The sequence below is a fragment of the Cricetulus griseus genome (assembly GCF_003668045.3).
Source record: "Cricetulus griseus strain 17A/GY chromosome 1 unlocalized genomic scaffold, alternate assembly CriGri-PICRH-1.0 chr1_1, whole genome shotgun sequence".
NCBI classification, from domain to species: Eukaryota; Metazoa; Chordata; class Mammalia; order Rodentia; family Cricetidae; genus Cricetulus; species Cricetulus griseus.
In genome coordinates, this window is record NW_023276807.1 from 154,645,499 (window position 1) to 154,667,437 (window position 21,939).

Here is a 21,939-nt window from a genome sequence, read left to right on the forward strand (position 1 = left end):
TTACACTCCCACTGTCCCTCTCTCTCTCTCTCTCCTTTCTCCGCCATTTCTTTTTTAGTTCATATACTCTAAACTATTCTTTTGGCTTTCTTCACATACTATTGTTCTGATCTATCCTGAAAGGACCTGGCACTTTCTCCTGACATGTGGTCATCCCAAGTCCTTTCAGAAACACAGAAATGGGAGAGCCTTTAGGAATGAAGAAAGGGAAGGGGGGAGTGGGAACAGGCAGGAAGTAGGAAAGTACATACAACTGGTCCTGAGAAGTGTCACCAATCTACTGTTCTCCCAGGAAAACAACACTACTCCTTTTCTAAAGCAGCTCACCATCAGCAACATTCTATGGCAATGACAAAACTGTGTAAATGTAAAGAGAATAGGTTGGATAAACTGTGTCTCAGGCACTATATTACAGCTTTGCATGAATCATTTATTGCTCAGGGTACTCTGTGAGGTAGTGATGATGTCATCATCACTATTTTACTATTGAGGAAACTGAGATACAGCACAGCTTTACATCCAGTGAGGCAAAGCCGGCAATCAGCCACTCCTTCCAGGGTGGAGCCTGACCCAGTTTCCTCTTGTCATGGATAGTACGTAAAACATGCCTTGTTCTTGACCTGGATTTTCTCAAGTATGAAGCTGTGTTACATAAAAACTACGTCAAGGGTGTCTACTGAATGAAATGCTGAAATGAGTAATCACTCGGATACTACCTGACTCATTTGAGTCACCTGGAGTGGGGCGGGGAAGCACTCAAGGCCAGGCAGAGCAGGAAGCTGCATGGAAACCTACTTGAAGCACTCTGGACTAGTATCTGGGTATCTTAGTTAGGGTTCCTATTGCTATAAAAGACACCATGACCACAGCAACTCTTATAAAGGAAAACATTGTATTGAAGTGACCACTTACAGTTCAGAGAATTAGTTCATTATCATCATGGTAGGGAGCACATGGCAGTGTGTAGCCAGACATGGTGCTGGAGAAGCCACTAATAATTCTTACATCTTGACTCCCAGGCAACAGGAAGTAGTCTGACTTATTGGGCGTGGCTTGAGCATATATGAGACCTCAAAGCCTGCCTCCACAGTGATATACTTCCTTCAACAAGACGGCACCTACTCCAACAAGGCAGAAACTGTGCTATCTGGGTCCTGGGGTTTTTTTTGTTTTGTTTTGTTTTGTTTTTTGGTTTTTTTTTTTCATTGCCACTGAGAAATTCAGACACCCCCATCACCGAGTTCCTCATGTACAAAACCAGAAAGTTACTCTAATAGTCAAGGACCCTGTGGCCCTAGAGCTAAAACCCAGGCCTTCTGTTCTCCTGGCAGGCACTGTTGGCACAGGTACTCAGTGTCACAGTGGGAAAGGCATCTGGAGGCAGGTGTCCTTGCTTCTGCCCATCCCATCACACAGATTTCCCTTAGCATGATTCCATTTCAGTGAGACAAATGCACAAACTCTAGGTGAGCCACCTGCATCAGGTAGAAGATGGACCAGTGTGCAATGTCTGATGCTTCACCCACAAAGAAGCTTCACCCTCAAACTCCACCAATATTAGCCAGGCATGGGAAACAAAATCAAGTAAAACAAACGACTAACATAACCAGCATGTCTCAGGCAGGAAAGCTAGCTATGACCACACATCAGGAGGAAACAGTCCAATCAGCTAGATGGCAAGTCCTCTGAAGGAACTTTGAGAAATGCATTTGCTTATCTTCTTTTGACCTCAACCTTCAAAGCAAAGAAACTGGCAAACTTCAAGGTTAGAGTAAATAAAGCAGTGAAAAACAGAATACAGAACACATGTGGTCTTTTCCTGTGCCTCCATCTGATGGTTGATTTCCCTAAGAACTTCCCAGTTTCCTACCCACTTCCTGATTCACGCTCATGTCCAAGTCCCATGGGCCTTCCCGCTTCCTCAGCACTCTATGTCCTCAGGAACAAGTTGGCTCAACTGCTTATGCAACGTTAGCAAAGCTAGAAATCCATAACTTAGGGCGAGCAAGATGGTTGAGCTGGTGAAGGCACCTGCTGCTAAGCCTGAAAATCTGAGTTGTGCTCCAGGGATCCATGTGGTATAAGGATAGAACCAACTCCCAGGGGTTGTCCTCTGATGTCAACATGCACGCCTGGCATACATTACTATATACACTAAATAAGCAGGTGCAATAAAAATGTTTAAAAGGAATCCATAATGACAGCATATGATGTCTGTATTTTCTAATCCTAGGAAATATGAGTAGGAACTGAAGAGGGGAGAATCTTTTACGATCTCCTTAAGTCACTTCTATGTACCTGTGAACAGCACAAATCAAAATTTCCTTCGAGAGAAACACTGGGTGGAAGGGGAGTGGGCAGTGAAGTATTACAAAAGAATGTGAAAGCCTAAGCTTAGCTAGCACTAGCCTTTCTATGGCTTCACCCAAAGCAGGAAATTGCTGGGCCTCTCCGTGACTCCCCTGCACCGGTGCCCAGGCAGCTGGCCAACTCACTAACCCCTTCCCTGGCCTCTTCCACAGACCGCATAGTCAGTGCCACTCTGGCCCCACCGTAACCCTAGCTGGCTTGGGAAGCTGGCAGAGGCCACGTATGTGCTATTTAAAGCTATAAGCAGCTACTGTGGCTGGAGATGAGCTGCTTAGTGGGGAAGGATAAGGCCTGAGGCATGGATTTTCACAGGCACTAATGAATTCACTCACCTGTGGAAATGAGGCGCTCAAATTAGAAAGACAACAGCTGGGCTCCATTTGCTAATTACCAACTCTTGTCTGTATACCTCATCTAGTAATTCTATTCAAAATCAAACTGCTTGATTTTGGACCCTCTCTGTGTGAAGTTTAAAAATTAAAGCAGAGATGCATGAAGTCAAGTGGCATGTCTCATAGAGCTGGTACACAGTAAATATCTGAATTTACTAAATGTATGAAAACAAAGAACAACAATGTCTGGCACTGTAATCTGCTTCCTGCATCCCCCAAATCCACATTTTAGTGTCAAAAATACAATGAAATGACATGTGATATATATTATACATATCAAAATATCCATATGGGTGACTTTATACAATGATACACGCAGCTTTGTATGCATTATACATATGTATAAACAAGGAATGCATACAAGCATAGAGACATGCATGTGTGTATCTATGTTTAATCCAAGTTCCCTAAGTGGAATATTAAGAAACTGCACCACCAAGCATCAGCATAAAATCATAATCGGAAGTGCAGGATCTGAAGAGCAGGTGGCTTGGAGTTTCATGAAACCTGATGAGATTTTCACTTCTCTGGATTCCTCATCCACAAACCAGCATTTTTGTCAAGATTAAGACCATTTCTTCAAGGACAAGATGTATGCTTGGCACAGTGCTGGTCCATTTTAGCTAGATTCGCAGTGTAACACTTACAGTAGCTCTGACAAATGAGTTCTCTCCCAATGCTCCCGTTACCACTGCCATTGCTGCTAAGCTGGCTCTACGGTCTCCCTGTTCTCTTCCTTCACAACAGCACTACGTCTAGGGAACACCTACTGATCCTTAAAAACAGCCCACCTGGCTCTTCTCCAAAGAATCCTTCTTTGCCTGACCCCCCAGCTCAGGTCATTTAATGTTATACTTCTTTCATAGTGTCCCTTTCTCTATAGCACTTTGACACCTTTTCATTATTCAATCTGTTGCGTGACTAAAATAGCATGGTAATGTTTCCCATGCTCCAAATTCTATAGCAGTAAATCCTACACCTACTTTTGTTGCCCGGTGCATCCACAGCATCCAAGGTACTCACACATATTAGATATTCAAAAGGTGACTGGATGAAAGACTTAGTCCAGCTTGGTCCAGTTATCAGTCAGTCTACTCTCACCCTCTCAAGAAGCAGAGAGGGTAAACATTCATTCACAAGAACATAAAGAATCTGAAGAGTTACCCCAGGTGATAAATGTTTGGGAATAAAACATGGCTGCCTAAACATGACCCCAACGAGGACAACATTAATAGACATGCTAACATGGACAGATGGAGGAAAGAACACAAGGAACCTGAGACAAAGAACAGCAGGCAACTTAGAAATGCTAAGAGAGGGAGAATCAGTCTTCCCCAGGAAAGAGCTACCAAACTGGTTGTGCAATACCAACTGGTCATCCCTGAAAACATATGCATACAAGTAACTTTATATGGACAGAGCAGATGGCATTTACACAGTTATAAATATATTTACATATATATATATGTACACACATATAAACAATTAAATAGAGGTTATGAACTTGAAAGAGAAAGGAGTGGAGGCACACACGTAGGAAGGGTTGGAAGAAGGCAAGGGAAGGGGGAAAGGATTTACCTGTATTTTAATTTTTAAAACTTGAAAAACAACTAAGAAGTTAGGAAAATCAGTCATACAACCCAAGCCACTGAAGAGGCATGGCTTTGATTTTTTTCTTGAGAAGCTTTGTTACATTCTTTCAAAGAGAAATAGTCAAAGAAACTAGAAGTTACAAATGTATAGTTCTATGTACCAAAGGGGAAGGAAGGAGAGGGACTGTGTATTGGAGAAGTTTCATTCAGTCAAGGCTCCTGAAACCTGGAAGACGCAAGGGACGGATTACAGTGTCTCCAGTGTCCAGGATTGGTGCCCTGTGTCTACATTCAGTCAACAGTCCTGATATTCACTGTGCACCAATTACATGAGACATTGGCTTTAAACAAGTACTATACTCATGCTCAGAACTCAGAAAAGTGATTCTCAGATTGCTATAGTAACAACCTTAACTGAGAAGTTAGTATTTCAGCATACTGTATTACTTCCAAAGAATTAAGCCACAGCATAACATTTTTTATAAAGTTTTAAAAGTCCTCTCTTTAAAACAAACAAAACCCGTTACCATGATGAATTTCTGTGCTTCTATTGTTTACTAGCAGTAAACTAATTTAATACTGCCTTTACCTACCACTATGTTAAACTCAATTGTGGGTTAAAGTCAAGATGATGTGACCCAGGAACTCATATGGGAAAGAAAGGACAGTAAAAGGAAAAAGAAAACAAGAGCTTTGAGATATTATTAACGTATATAGCATCCATTCACACAAAAGGCTAGAAATTCTAAATCTTTAACTATTTCAAGTTCTCACATCTGTCTTCATCTTGTGAGCATTTTATACCAGTAAAACTAAGGACAACAAGGAAAGGTTTTTATAACTCACCCCTCACAGTGGCAGTCAATCCTCAACTCCAAATCCACACCTATAACCATTAACTTTGACTTGTTTAACAGACACTGTTACAAACCATTGTCAGAGATCCATGGAAAGAGTTCTACAAGCCCCACCCCAGCAAACTTCACGAAAGATTCAAAATGACAATAGCATCGACTGGAAGGTTAGTGCCACTCCAACACCAGACTGACTGACTTCTTGGCTTTCGTTAGAAAGGCCAAAAAACCTCTCTTTGAAAAGTGAATTCAACACACAATGATATGTGTTAGTTTCTAGTTTTTCTACTTCAAACTCTAGAAAAGACTATTCTGAGGAGAAATACCAGACCAGAGACAGGGAAAAGTTAGATTGTTTAAGAAATAAAACACAAACAAACCAAAACAATGAGAATGACCAGACAAATATAAAGCAAAAAGAAAGTATAAAATAATTGCATCACACTAGCAGGTGAAGAGCAAATCTTGCAGTGTTACCCTAGAACATGTCAGAAGGAGAAATTCTGGGTCCCTCATGACAATTCAGTCAGAGCCTCCATGGTGATGCCCTTCAGGGGATTCTGTGCCCACAAGGTCCGCTGTAGAGAGTAAGAGAATCTCAAGCTAAGCTACTGCAGGCTGGAATCATCTGCTGGGTTCTTAATCTATTTGTCCTGGGCTTTACACACATCCGATCCATCTGCATCTCTCAGGCTTGGAGTGGATATGAAGAAACACACATGCTTTTTAGAAAGGATTATTATATATGACAATCATTATTGGAACCATTGGCTTAGGGTTTTAAAAATTATGGCAATTAGTCTTATTTTACTGGGAAGCCACTCGAAGGGCTTATAAACAGACAGAAATTTGTTAAATTCAGACATAGAATTTTAGCTCAGTGACAGATGAAGAAAGGCAAGAATAAAGCAAAAGAGCTAGTAAGCAGATCCCTATAACATCCAGGGAAGAGAATACAGTGGTTTTATCAAGGCTGGAGCTCTGAGAATACAATAAGAGTCAAATCAGAATTTCTAGAGAAACATCAAATGTAATGTAGATTTACAAGGAGAGATGAGCTAAGAAAGAAGAATCTAGAAAAAGCTTCAACTGTTGACGGAATAAAAAGTATCTCAATTTCTTTTCAGAGGAAGGCACACTGGGGCTGCAATCAAGTATCAGTCTTTGTTTGGTCTTATTCAATTTGTGATTTGTCCCATTCCATTAGATGTTTCTTTGGAGACACAAAGAGGCTGTAACACATACACACAAGTCTGGGATTCAGAAGAGAGGTCAAGAGCCAAACACATCCAAGAGCTACCACTGTATGGATAGTACTCAAAGCTGTAAAGCCAAGTGGAATTGTATGGATTGAAAGCACAGACACAGTTGAGGGCTGAGTAAAGCATAAAATACTTTAGCAGATAGCAGAGTTGGCACACAAGGGATCTGAGAGGACAGATGGCCCTAGACTACTAAAGTACAGGATGCCTGACAGTGTCAAGAACAGTGGTGCTCAGGGCACAGTCCACCATCACTCAGTGGGAGCAAAATGACTTTAGACATTCACAATCACTTCTTAGAAATTCATGGCCACTAAAGCAGCACAAAGAACAACCTCAGAGCCCTGGCAGGACATGCTGGCCTCGATTATAGGAGGAAACCAAGATTCAAGACTTGTTAAAAATACTTTGTTCAAATTCACCATTTTCTGTGTATTTCCAGAACCTGGCCACAGTCCTGGAAGATGGCACTCATGTGTAATTCCAAAGAATGTGTAGCTTCCAGCCAAGGGGACTGAGAGGAAGTTGTAGTTGTACATACTTAATCCAGCCTGAGGCTGACAGGTGCTGAGGCTAGCCAGCTGGGATTATAAGAGAACAGCGGGCAATGCCAAGACAGTATTACTGACAAAAAAGTTCAAAGTCCTACAAGAGAAAGCGGGTCAGCTGGTGTGATGAGTATTCTTGGTTATCAACTTGACTACTTCTGGAATTAACTAAACCCACAGAGCCAGGTACAACCATGAAGGATTTTTCTTCATTAAACTATATGAAGTGGGAAGACACACTTATAATTCAGTTCTTTTGAGGTGAGAATATACACCTTCAGTCCATATCTTTTGAGGTAGGAAGAAGATCCACCTCTAACCTGGGCCATCACATCTTGGGCAGTCTACATATAGGACATTGATGAAGGAAGCTTGCTCTGTTTGACTGTTCACTCTCCCTCTTACTGGTACCTCCATTCCTTCACTGAAATTAGAACCTACTTCTTCAGGATTCCAGAGTACACTGAAGACAAGCTGAGACATCCAACATCATGTATTGAATAGTTACTGTATTCATGGACCTTCCATTGGTGGAAAGCCATTGTTGCACTAGCTGGACCACAACCTGCAAGCCATTCTAATAAAACACATACACAAATGCATGTGCCTCTAGAGAACCTTTGGTTAAAATGGGCAGGGAAAATCAGCATCCAACACTAAAGCTTCTAAAGGAGGAGCAGTCAAGTATGAGAGTTTTGTACTCGCTGATGAAGCATTAGCAACGGAAGCTTCAGGATGCTCTGTAGACTTAGTAGACCTGACACTCTGGGGTGGTGCCCATCAATCTATTTTCATAAGCCCTCCAAAAGGTCCCAATGCCCTTGAAAACAAGTTCTGTCACTGGTCTGGCTGTACACCCAGCAAATGCAACATGTGAGAAGCTTTCCCTCAGAAAAGGATGCCTCCATGTAGTGGCAGGACATCCCTATCCTGAGATGACTGGTGTGTCCCTGGCAGCTCATTGTAATTAACTTTATAATAAATATCTTCTGTACTTTAAAATGGTTTTATTTCCTCATCTCATTCATAGTCAAGCTAAAACACTTTCCAAAACTGTAATTGCTGGCAAGATTCTTGGAGCCTTTAGGAACACAGAACTTTTTGTGTTTAGTGGATTAAAAATCATTATCAAAACAATGGATAATGTGTTGCTAGAAAGTAAGCATATCTCAGAGTCTGGAAATATAAACACTCATTCACACAGTTTCCACTCCAGACCCTGAGTAAACAACTAACACTTGTCATTAATCATTAGCAAGGGTTAGTGTGATGTCTCCCTCAGCCAGGAATGCACTGTCCATAAGGATAAAGAACACAAAACCTACTAACTCCACAGTCATGGAACAGAGTCTAGGAGGAACCTCAGGAAGCTAATCAATATATTTCCAAACTTGAGTTTCCTGAAGTCGAAGAGATCCATCCATCATGAAAACTGAGAATGTCTGTGACTGTGCCATCAGACCCAACAAAATGGGGACAGTCCACAACCACATTAACTGTTTCACAAGAAGGGTAATCAGTGAGCAGACACAGTGTGTAATCTGCACCCATTAGGACTCTACCAGCATTTTAATACCTTCGATGATTAAAAGGTAGGGGAAATGGGGTCCATGAGATGGCTCAGCAGGTTAACTGCTTGCCCTGTAGTCTTGAGTTTGATTCCTTGAACCTATATAAAAAGGTGGAAGAAGAAACCTGATCCTACCAAGTTCTCCTCTATATGCACACCATGGCAATGCATGTTCACACAAATGATGGCAAATTTAATGAATATAATAATAATGTAGGAAAGAACAGTTCACCACATGTGTCAGATTTACAAAATGTTTCAAAACATTTAAGATCAAGCAAGTAAACAAAAATTACATTGATCTAATTGGCACCCCAGTTTTAAATATGGTGGTGTGGCAGGGTGAACACTGCCAATTTCAAAACATTCTTGTAGATCAACATTTGTCTACTTTTTTTTTCTAAGCATGGATTTTTAAAAAGAGATCCTTCTCTGAAAACCTTATTATCAGTTGTTAGGAGCTAGGAATAAAGTGGCTCAAATCCTTTGCCCATCCTTATATTTTAAGTCTAGATGTGGTCCCACAGTTGAAGCCAAAGTTAGCAATGAGGCACAGCTGACCAAATAGAGATCTCATGGTGACTTAACCTTATCTGGATGTGCATCTCTAAGCTAGGGCTGCACTCTTGGCCTGGCAGACAGTGAATACCCTCCTCAGAGCCAGGTATGCAACTTGAAGGACTGTCCAAAGCCAGTCAGAAAATCCTTAAATGCTGGCACACTCTCAGTAAGATCAAATATCCTGATTTTCCAAAAGAGGTATTATCCTAAAAGTCCATTCGCCATGTTGAAAGCACCGTTTTTCACAGACAGTGTTAGATAAAATGTTTGCCACGCTATACTTGCCTTGCTAATGTTTGCAAATTCTTGAAGTATTGCTCATTTTCTCTCAGGAGTCGCATGCTCTGGAGCCTACCTTGGCATGGGATCTGCTAGGGTCAAACAACACCTGAGCAAGTGGCAACACAATCCTCTTGCCCCATACATGTCTTCTACCTTAAGGAAGTCACTGGATGGAGAAGTAAGCTTCCAGAAAGCACCTACACTTCCAACTGGCGTTAGAAAATCCTGTCAGGTAAACAAAAGCTCCCTACATTCCCAAAGTCTACCTTGACAATGTCATTCAAGTTCAAAACTGAATTCCTCTATAGTTGGAGCTACACAGCCCCATGCTACCTCTGTTCCCATGCTCTTAAATTACACCCACAGAGGGGTCAAGAATTCACACCCTTGGATCTTCCCTGGGAAAGAGCATACCAACTGTTCGTACATCCCTGAAAACATACATGTAAGCAACATTATGCAGACTGAACAGTTCATATTTAGGAAAATATATGTATATACACATAGCATGCACTGATAATTAGTGAAAAGGGTCATGAATTTGAAGGAAAGCGGGGATGGTATCTGGGAGTGTTTGGAGGGAGGAAAGGGATGGAGAAAATAACTAAATTATAGCCTCAAAATAACAAAAATAAACTGTAACAAAAGTATCTTAATGTTGATATTTGAAAATCAAGAATCTTGTCACTATTTCTGCAATCATAAAACAACTGAGAAAAGAAAAGTAAAAAAGAATGCATATTCCTTGCCAGGCTTTTGCCGGGTTTTATTTGTCATAGAAGACTCCGGACGAGACAAAAATAAAGATAAGGTAGAATGTTAACTAACATCACCAAAGAAATGAGATTCAAAATGAATAGACTAAGGAAGACCATCAGAATAGATGACCCCAGGAGATGGGCAATGGCTCAGTTAATAAAGGGCTTGATGCATAACATAAGGATCTGAGTTCAGATCTCTATGCATATTCATAATCCCAGTGCTGGTAATAATTCCTGCGAGTCTGCGTTCAGTGAGAAGCTGTTTCAAAAATCAAGGAAAGGGGCCAGAAAAATGGGTCAGGGTTAAGAGCACTGACTGCTCTTCCAAAGGACTCAGGTTCAATTCCCAGCAACCACACGGCAGCTCACACCTGTCTGTAACTCCAGTTTCTGGGGACCCGACACCCATGGCAAAAATACCAATGAAAATGAAAATTAAAAATATATGTAACAAAAACCCAGGAAAGACACACAACATTGAACTCTGTCCCCCACTGCATGTGCATACACACACACACACACACACACACACAGAGAGAGAGAGAGAGAGAGAGAGAGAGAGAGAGAGAGAGAGAGAGAGAGATGGAAGAGACAGAGGGAGAGAGGGAGAGAGGGAGGGTATGACATCCGATGCCATAGAAATCTTCCTATTTCAACATCTCACACTATAATTCACAACTTGAAATACATGACTACAATGAACCTTAGAGGAATAGTAACATTACAACCTCTATTCTAATGACATCTCGGGAACTAGGGTGTGGGCTGTATCACACTACTAAAGGAAACTTGTGTACACCAGAGGCTGCTTTGCTGCAGTGTGATATGCTGTCACAGTTACCTTGCTTCTGCTAACCAAAGAATCTAGTCAGTGGAACAAGATGTTTCCAAACAGAACATAGATTAGAGTATCCTATGTAGCAAGGGTGTTGAGTAAGTAAGATGCAAAGTGTGGCTTGTCTTGCTTGCAAGTTTCCAGGCAGACAGATCAGTGTGCCCCTCAGAGGAATTGTTAACATAGGCCTGCTCACATCCTGTGGAAAAGTAACCTGAAATTTACAAGAATTTTTTTCCTAGCCTTTACTTCAGAGCAGTCTGTGTTTTCTACAAACGATTTCACAGTCTCAGTTGGGTGATTGCACTACCTTTCATTTTTCAGCCTTAATCATTAATAAACCTCATAATGAAATATTAAAATAAATAACCCTAAGCATAAAAAAACAAAAGGCTCTTGAGCAACAGTCTGGTTTTCAGAGCTGCACTGACATCCTTTCCAAAGCCTTGATAGGACAAGCATCCCTTCCTACTTCACTGAGGAAAAGAGACACAGAAAGGCTTTGGGGGTACTGAGGAAAGTAAGTGATAGAAACACCATCCAGGTTTGTCTGGTTCTGATACAAAACTGATCACTCAAAACAGAATTAATTTTCCTCAGCCATTTTGTAAAAGGTTTCCCAATTATCAATACTAATTTTTCAAACTAAACTCCTATAAAATGTCACGACCTTGCAGAATTTAGCTACTTTTCATTCTTGCTGATAATTCTTGATTCTGACAACAAAGCTTGAAATTATTAGGTCCTAAGAATTCTTTGAAACTAAGATGTAACAAGTGGATTCTGGGATTATGAGGTTAAGAACCAGAAACACCCCTCCTAAACCCAGAAGCTAAGCACACAGCAAAACGTGCATGGTGACAGGACTCTGGACTCTGTTGAAGATGAGCAACAGAGAAAGTAGGAGATACATCAGGACATGTGTCTTCTCCAAGGAGATAACAGAAGAGCAGCTGACATTACATGTCAGCCCTGCATTGGGCAGTAACAGAAATGTCCTTGTACACAGCTCACCCACATCACGTGAGCTACAAAGGACCCATCTCCTTTGCAAATGCTTGCAATCTGCTCGATCACAGAGGGCAGGCGACATGGGAGCCACTGTTCCTAGATTCACGTTCATTGTCCTGGTGCCCTTCCCATCTGGCTGAAGTTACTTCAAAAAACCAACACATCTTTTTCACATTTTGTTGGACCTTTGTGGAGAAACTGACAATGACTGTTCCAAAGCAACTGTGTATGGGGACAAAACTAGAAAGTCACTGTGTAGACCTGGGGAATAAGGAGACTGAGGAACAAACAAAAACCCTTAGGCTTCCAAGTCAGGAAAACGCCCCCCAAAGAAGCCTGTTACATTTGAAGGGTTGAAAATGAGCAAACTTGGAAACAATGGAGAAGGAACCAATCTGACTTCTAGAACTGATGTATTCTCAGACTGAAATGTCTAACATAAAAGAAAGAACTCACATGGGAATACTAAGAAAAGTATGAGTTATTCCAAGGGATATAAACAAAGCCAAGAGATGTTATATCCAAAAACACTGATGGCAAATCTACTAGACAAATCATAGGGAGGATGCAGGAGGCCAGAGGAGACTCCACATAGCTGGCAACCAATGACTGTTGTGGGGCAGGGAGGGGGGAGCTGGGGGGGATTAGCCTCTCCCAGGAATGAGATTCTGGTTAGTCAAAACAAAGTGGTCAGCCCTGAAATCACATATCCACAAACCATGTTAAACAGACTCAGCGGGTTTATTTATATATTTATGCACTTAATTATATGGGATGGGTAGCAATAATAGTTGAAGAGGGACAGGCCATCAATTTGAGCTGGAATTGGGGGGACACAGGGAAGGGTCTCAGGGAGGGGACATGGGTGGTGTTGGAGGGAAGAAACAGGGTAATGTTATATTTTAACTTTTTTAAAAAATTGAGTAAAATAATCTTAAAACATATTAAGGAGTTTAGTTTAAATTTTTAGACATGAAATTTATAAAGATAAAAAAATAAAAATAATTTTTAAAGATAAAATTTTATGATATCCACAACTGAAAGAAGGGACAGAGCTACTAAAAGAACAGAGTTTTCATATTTTATCACTGTTAAAATAAGTTCAAACTGATAAGTATACAAATAGTTGTCATTAAAAAAAACTATAGTTAAAAATTAAACTAGAAAAAAAGCTAAGTTGAAAACAAGGATTTATAATTTTAAGATGTTAAATGAAATTCCAACAGTGGCCACAAAGAATACAGCTAAAGGATATATACCAAAGGTGATGATAGAACAATTAAAATATTTAGCTCCAAAAAGATCACCTAAACATAAAGGAAAATAATACAGGAAGTGAGAGACAATAACTGCTATCAACTACTTGAAAATAGACACCAAAATCAAGACCTTTCCTCATCAGTAACTAATTTAAATGTAAATGGGTTAAATTCCCCAATCAAGACAGATGGACAGCATGGATTTTCAAAATGAAAATAGGGACTGGAGAAATGACTCAGTGGTTAAGAGTCCTGCTCCTTTTCAGAGGACCCAGGTTATATTCCTCTCCCCACCCTCTGCATGGTGGCTCACAGCTATCTGTGACTGCAGTCTTAGAGGATCCAACACCCTCTTCTGGCATCCTTTGGCAACATGTGAACAATGGTGCACAGAGTATACATGCAGACAAACATACATACACATAAAATGTGTTATTTTTAAAGAAAATAAATAGCCAAGGCTGCCTGCATGGTGTAGGGTATACAATGGAGCATAAGTAAGACATCAGGGAGAGATCAAGCCCAAGAACCCCCAGCCTCCCAATCCATAACTGAATATGGATAGGCCCAGTGATTTATAGGTATGGTACAAGGAGATGCAGATGTTATGAATTGATGGGTAAATTCAGTTGATCACAAAACAAGAAGACATGACAATAGAAGAGGGATATATAGGAAAGAGAGGTGATGAGAGAATGGGTTAACAGAGAGAGGGCAGTAAATATGAACAGAATGCATTATATAAGAGGAATGAAACTGTCAAAGATAAAATATTTTTAAAAAAGGAAGAAGAAGAAGGAGGAGGAGAAGGAGGAGGAGGAGGAGGAGGAAGAGAAGGAGGAGGAGGAAGAGAAGGAGGAGGAGGAAGAGAAGGAGGAGAAGGAGGAGGAGGAGGAAAAAGAGGAGAAGGAGGAGAAGGAGGAGGAGGAGGAAAAAGAGGAGAAGGAGGAGGAGGAGAAGGAGGAGGAGAAGGAGGAGGAGAAGGAGGAGGAGAAGGAGGAGGAGAAGGAGAAGGAGAAGGAGAAGGAGAAGGAGAAGGAGAAGAAGAAGGTCAGTCATACACTGCTTTTCCAGCATGCCTGAGAGTTCCTGGAATTACTATACCAGAATACCATAGACCAGGCTGTTTAAGCAGTGGAAATACATGATCTCAGCTCTGGAGACTGGAAGTTCCCCTCGTGAAGTTGGTAGTGTACTTCTCCTGGGGCCTTTCTCCTTGGCTTGTAGACACCTACTCATCTCCATATCTTCCCACAGGCTTCCATCTTGGCTTGTCTTTGTCCTAATCACTTCCTCTTTTCAGAAGAGTGGACTAAGGCCCACTCTAATGACCACAGTTTTACTTAATCACCAAAAATGTCCTTTCTCCAAACAGTCACATTTTGTGGTTTTGTGAGTGAAGATTTCAGGTTAAGAAACTTGGGTGGATATATAGTTCACCAGATAACAATGTGTGTGGGCGTGGATCCTTACTACAGCATAGGGAATTTCTATCCAATTTAAAGAGTTTAGGAAATACCCTTGTAAGCCCTTCACAGTCTACTATGACTCAAATGAACACCACACACAGAGTTCTTTGTTTTGCAGGGCCTTCTCCACAGACACCACAAAAGCTTCCTCACCCATGGCGAGTTCTTGCTTGCTAAAGGTTAGGTGTCTAGATTGCCCTCTTAGTGTACTCAGACCTGAGACTCTGGGTTTCGTCTGTGACTTCGAATATTCTGCAGATAAGACCCAGGAGGAGAAACAATTGGCTCCTTTAGAGAAGGATGAAAAATAAGATGGAAGAGCACCTTGGATAGACCATTTACTTCATCATAGAACCCCTTTTTAAAAGTTATGTGTGCTGACATTTGTTGCAAACAACAGTCCTTTGAAAAACTTGGACAAGAAAGAATGAGAGGAAAACATATAATAAAACAATAAGCATAATTCAACTAAACAGTGTTTATAAGACAATCACTTAGATCCAGAGACATAGGTTAATTAAAAGGAAAGCCCATCCCATAGATCATTATTAGGCAAAACAGAATTTATAAAACAAGTTACAAGAGACAAAGGAAGATGTATAGTAATAAAAGCATATTTAACAATCATAGATATTCGTGTATGAATAACAGACCATAAATATATGAAGAAAATGGAAGCACTGGAGGAAAACAAACAGTTCTACAATTAAATTTGAAGACATCAACGTTTCATACTCAATAACGCATAGAACAGCCACCCAGAGGATGAGTGAGAAAATTAAAACATACAGCTGGCTATAGCTGACCCTTGAACGTGAGGATGAGGGATATTACTCCTAGACAACTGTAAAGTCTCATGGGGCTAGAGGTGTAGCTCAGCAACTGAGAGTCTACCTAGAATGTGTAAGGCACTAGGTTCAATGTCCTGACACACCAAGAAAAGGAGGGAGGGAGGGAGAGAGAGAGATCTCATATAAAGTCAACTCCACAAAAACTTAACTGTTGGTAGCTTTCAAATGATTGGAAATCTTACCAATAACAGCCAATTACTACATATTTTACATTAAGTATATTAAATACAGTGAAAAAATACACAAGAATCTGGACAGTTGGTTTTCTCTTTTCTGAACTACTATAATTGAACCCAGGCTACACATGAAATAGGCAAGAACTTTCCATGAAGCTCAATTCCCTTTAACATGTTTATTTTTGAGACAGGTTCTTAGAGATACACTTTTTTTCTACTGCTTGCAAATTATGAAGGTAAGTAATTAGAATCCCATCAATTTTTAGAAATTAAGCTGGTAACATTCTAGTTCACTACAAGGACAATAGAAAATGGCTGCAAAATTCTTCTGGCAGTATATAATATGTACTATAGTTAATTTTATGCAATTATAATTTAAGAATGTATCTTTAAATTTGGTTATATTTCTCTTGACTGTAAGTGATGCCATGTATGGCTAACTTTCCCCATTATACAATGTGTTTATAAATATACATATATGTATACATAACTATGTAGAAATACATATTCCACGTGTGAACATATGTTGGGAGCTGCAGAGTACCTCGCCTAAAAGATGGCGCTGGTTTCTGCCTTCCGCCAGCCCAACGGCGAGTGCTCTCAGTGATAACTCCTTATTAGGAGAGAGGCCACGTATCCTTCTAAATCTGTTTGGTGACAACCTATCCTAGCGTTTCACCTGGGTGTAGATGATTGGTAGTTGCTGGATATATTAAGCCCCGCCTTCCTGGGTTTGGGGCCACTTTCTGTAAAGCAAGGTTCCCGAATAAACTGTGAGAAGAGTCCTTGGTGTTGGGTCGTTCTTGCTGGTCAACAGTGGACGTGACAAACATACATATACATATGTATATAGACTAGATACTATAACATAAAGTATGAATGAATATCAATTCCCTTATTAATAGAGGTATTATTGGTTTGTCCAAGAGTTTATGACATTGATCAGACAAAATTATATTACCTTAATCTACATTTTACTTTAATTTTTGTGTAAAAGTGTATTGTAAGCAGAAATCAGTAAAAGACATTAGAAATGCCCTTTAGAGATAGAATGAAGAAATCTGATCAGAATGTAAACACATGGGAAGGTGTGGAAAACATACCTGATGAAAGAAATCAGACTCATATAAATCTTCCTGAAGACTAGCATTTAACTCCTCAAAATTAAAGGTTGGGGAGCCTGAGATTATGAGAGTCAGCTCTGAGTCTCCAAAAGCAAATTCCATACTTCTCACATAAAATTCAGAACTCTAGAAAGAGAACTACTATTTGAACATGCCCACCTAGATACCAGAAGTCCACAGGCCTCCAAGGACATGCTCTATGAAGAAAACTAAGGTTCACCAATCCTTGTCATATTATCATCTGAATATCCAGGTAACTCTGACAGCACCAGCCATGCATTTGAGCATTGTCTGTGAGATGGCCTTCTTTTCCTCTTTCTTCCCCTCATATCCTATCATCCTTGTCCTTTATTCAGGTAACTATGGGTCTATTCTACATTGACTCTCCCACATTTTGTTGCATGGGCTACAACCTTCATGAAATCATTTTTCTTAAGCTCTCCCTAGTCGTATGAGCATCCAACTCTGTCTTCCCCAGAGGTTTTCAGTTCTTCCCACCTATTCCCTTTTTTCAGCTTTGATTATGTTAAGGTACATGTTCACCTTCTCAATGCTCCAGTATCGGAGCATAGCTTTTTCCATCAAGACTACTACTATCCAAGGCAAAAATAATCTTTCCATAATCTAAGCTCTCATATCTCCCCTCTAATCTTGCAGGACCCTTGATAGCAGCCTTATTCTTTGATTATGTCTTTGCATACAATATTTCCAGTGAAAACAAAGGCCAGGCCTGGCCTATTGTAATTTTCACTCCAGCCATCAAATGCACAGAGCCTGACATAATACATGAGTGTTTCACTGCTGTACTAGCTTGGATCATAGTTTCCTAAGTGAAACAGCACTCTTAAGGGACTCTTTAGGGTAGGTTTAGTTTGTAGAACTCTGTGGTCTCAAAGTACAGTCCCCCACAAGATATGTCATTTCCACAATGTTTTTTTTTCTTGTTGTTTCAAGTATAATTTGCCCAGGAGTAATATAAGAAGCTCTTGCCACTGTTTTCACAGTCACCTATGTATTTCTTCAGTATCTTCAAAAGCTTATGTCAGCTATTAAGTGACATGAGGTCTGATAATGATAGGACTAACCTATCACTCTTCATTCTAAATAAGTGCAAACTGGCTGCCTAGCTGCATGAAATGGAAGGCAAGGTGGATGATGTGGGCAAGAGCTCAAACGTGGCATAGGTCACACAAAACTTGATAATATCATCAGCTACTATTGGGCATTGAGGGACTATGTGTAGTTTAAGAAGCAAGCTTGCAACAGTCATGGTCTCAGATGAAGTAAACGGGAGACTTTTACCAACTCCAATGCCACTTTCTTTTTTATCCCCTTCTTTATACTAAGAGTTACAAGTCTTTCATCCTAAAACAGCCTCATGTCAACCTGGAAACATGCTTTTACTCTTCCTTTCCTCAGAGTTTCTATAGCCTATAAAAATCAGTATATAAACCAGAAAGGTATGGTCCTCCCCTCTCTGCCCAGCAATAGGTACACAGCCACTTCCACTGGAATCTCTGGAAGTAAACAGTAAGAGGACACTGGCCCAGAGAGCAGCTTCAGCTCCCAGAAGCAGATATCCACCATCGGCATCTTAAAGGTCAGTCCCCAACAACCGGCTTCTCCAAGTACCCTGCAAATGGCTACATGACCGTGCCTATTTTTAGTGCCAAACATTTCACTTACCAGATTGAGCTGAATCTACAATTACCAAATGTTCTCAATCACACACACACTGTCTGATTCTTCCAAAAACAGACTTGGTTAAAAAGTACCTCTACAACCAGACTTACTGAGGCAAGCCCAGCAGCAGTAAGTTTTTGAAGGGGCCAAATCTCAAAGCAGAAGCCCTGAGGGTGTTTTTGTTAGACACTGGCAACTGCCCACACAGCTCATTTGGTCTTGCCCAAGGATCTGACAAGGATGAATGCCTATGATATTCACCAGATGTGACTATCTAATATTTTAGAACAAGGCATCCATCCATCATTACTAAACTGTTAGCCTTGACTTCTAAGACCCCTGATGCTATGAAGACTCTCCTGCTCTAACCCTAGGAGAACCAAGGGGTCAAGGACAAGAAGGAAGGGAGAAAGAACAGCTTGCCTTTTTCAGCCAGACTTTTCCTGAGTTTGTTCTTTTTACATACTATTTTTTACTAGATATACCCTCATACTTTCATCAGAAGTTAGAAGTCTTTTTTTTTAATTTGGAAAACCATAGCACTTGAGAATCTCCCTTGATCTTAAAAGCAGCCCAAAAGGAAATCATTGAGCTCCAGTAACCCAGAGAAGCAATTAATTTACCCATTTCCTCCACTCCCAACCAGTTCCCTCTGATGACAAACCAGGAGAATTAGCAAGGCCACAGTGTATTAGTAAGTCTAGACAAACTTAACATCTTTGTATTGTAAAACTCATGACACAGGATTATAACAGCCCTGTTTTGGTAAATTTATAGAGCACAAAAATCAGTATGAGTTGTCACTACTCAAATGAGTGGTTTAGTGGTGCAACAGAGCCCATGGCAGGACTCTGTGGAGAAAAGAAATTTTCATGTATGGTTTCCAGCACCAGTGTTCTCCTACCCCAGTGTGAAGCATCTGCCACCATCATGCCTTCTTCTCCCCCTTGAACTCACTTCACAGAGGAAAGCAAGAAGGTGAAGTAGGCAAACACCTCCTGCCAAAGGCCATCAAAGGCTGGGTATGTTACAGGAACTCAGGGATGGAGGCCATGATCATCTTAGAGATAGCTAGAAAAACACCTACTGACAGAATTGTGGCCAGAGATGGGTGGATAATGTGGAGAGATGGGTTGTCTACGGAAGCAGAAGTTTGTTCTGGAAATCTACACAGAGTAGGGACAATTCTGGGACTGGGTATCTCAGTGTCTCTCACCTAGAACTATGATAGCCTAGCAAGAAGGACACTACAATTTGTCAAAAATTATTAGTCACCTTTGTTTAGTCATGACCTCCTGCAGTTACAAGACTCAGAAAACTCAGAAGGTTGTAAGATTCTCAAGGCAGTATACATAAGCTGTAACAGCTGCAGGGCAGAAGGGGCCTGCACACCACCCACCAAGCTGCCTGTGAGTTGAGGTTCCTTTCTACCTCTACCTTGCAATGCTGAAGACACACTGACTGCCAACACCTGCACACTCCCATGTGCACACACATAGGAAAGGAAGTGAGTCTTACCAGACCATCACAGTTGCTAATGGCAACAGAGGTTCCTGGAATGTCCATGATGTCACCAACATAAGCACAGCTAGTCTGCAAAGGCTCTGATCTCCAGATTTTTTCTGAAGCGCTTCCGTGTTGATGGCTGTTTCCGGGGTCAGTTATATTCCCAGGTCTCGGAGATGTCTCATGCCATTCCACAACAGCCCCGGGAGCTATGAAGTGAGTGTTGGGTTTTAGTCGAAGATGAAAATCTCTTCCAAATGCAGTGACGTTAAAGAACAATTGCTCTGAGTTAGACGACACATCCCTGGGTGACCTCTTTTTGTGATTTGCAGAAAGAATATGGGAAATATAGTGTCCTTTTAGATTTGTGCTAACTGGTGTCACCAGTTCATACTCTCTATATCTCTTTATTGGTAAATCTGTAGGTAAAAAAAGAGAATTGTAAGACATCAGACAGTAGGGGTACACAACATGAAGAACCACCTCAAAAAGCTAAGCCACACTTTGCAATAAAATCTATCCCTGAGCCAAGACACATTTAATATATTTTAAGAACCAAAATAATTTCTCAAATGCACTTAGGTACTTCAATTAATTCTCTTTATTTTAAAAAGTGTATTTAATCATGAACATTTACATCTTGTTGCTATATTTAAGACCATGAATATGTTTCTATAAACTATATCTGGCTCTTTAAAAATTAGAACATACCCCTAAATAACTCAGGATTCCCATAAGAACTTTTAACAAGGTTGCTATCATATAAAACTTCTTGATTTTATTTTCTGTCTCTGTAGAATCCAAGAATTTATACTGCATTCAGTATCTTCCATATGCTGCTTCTTCCTAAAATTTAGGATTTATACTATAACTTATAACTTATAAGACTACAGTTTATGTAATTTTTTCAGCCTAACATCCCTGATAATCACATACCACTGATAAGGAAACTGATATTCAGGAAGAACCTGAGTCCAAAGCCAGCCAATTGTGAAGGTTGGATATAAATCCAAATAATACTACAAAATCTGTATATATACACACACAAAAAAAATTCCCTGTTGTACTAATGGTACTATTCCACACTACATAATTCTGATTTAAAAAAAAAAACACTTAGAGGAAACCACAGACTATTAATTGACATGAGCATGGTATTCTCATTTTATACTGTGGTCCTTCCAAGGAACAGCTGTCCATTAGCATATGTATTTGGAACACACCTTATAACATAGGTAGCAACTTACATACTAAACTAAATCTTTGAGTCAGAACTATTTCCCCCAGGTAAGTTGAATATATGGACTTGGGAAAGCTTAAAAAGAAAAATAGTAGATACTGGAGAAAGAAACAGGGGGCAAAGGGCACGAAAAAAGCAAGCATGGGAAGGAAAATATGTGACTTTAAAGATTCCCACCTTCAGAATTCTCACCCTAAACTGGTCCTTTAATGTGTTCATGTTACCTGACAAAACTGACTTACAAGTAATGATTGTCTATAGAAAATGAATCTTTGTTATCCCTTAAAGTATTCAGAGTCTAGGGTCCACAATGAACCCATGATGTGTGCACTTAGTGTTGTTATAGAATCATTGTGTCCTCAAGTGTAAGGTCCCAGAAGACAGATGAGACATGTAACATGGGAATTTTTGGTGTTTATGTTAGGCTACCTATGCTGACCAATTCATTAAAACAAAATACCACTCTTGGTTAGAAGTATAAAGCAAGTGACACATCTGCAAGTGTCATTAGACAGAGAGACGGCTGGGTCTGATCGTGAGAGCTCAGCCACACATCCCTAAAGCACCTAAGTAAGCTAGTCTCCCTGACAACC

The 21,939-nt window shown here is 40.4% G+C and overlaps 1 protein-coding gene across 2 annotated transcripts in view; it reads right to left on the minus strand.

Moving 5' to 3' along the window:
* Positions 1-21,939, minus strand: part of Adamts3 (ADAM metallopeptidase with thrombospondin type 1 motif 3) — a 201,099-nt gene that overhangs the window by 161,740 nt on the left and 17,420 nt on the right. For both annotated transcript variants that reach the window (XM_035453248.1, XM_035453249.1), the window contains exon 2: positions 20,119-20,525. In XM_035453248.1, coding sequence (XP_035309139.1) covers positions 20,119-20,525 — 407 coding nt within the window. The remainder of the gene's footprint in view (positions 1-20,118; positions 20,526-21,939) is intronic.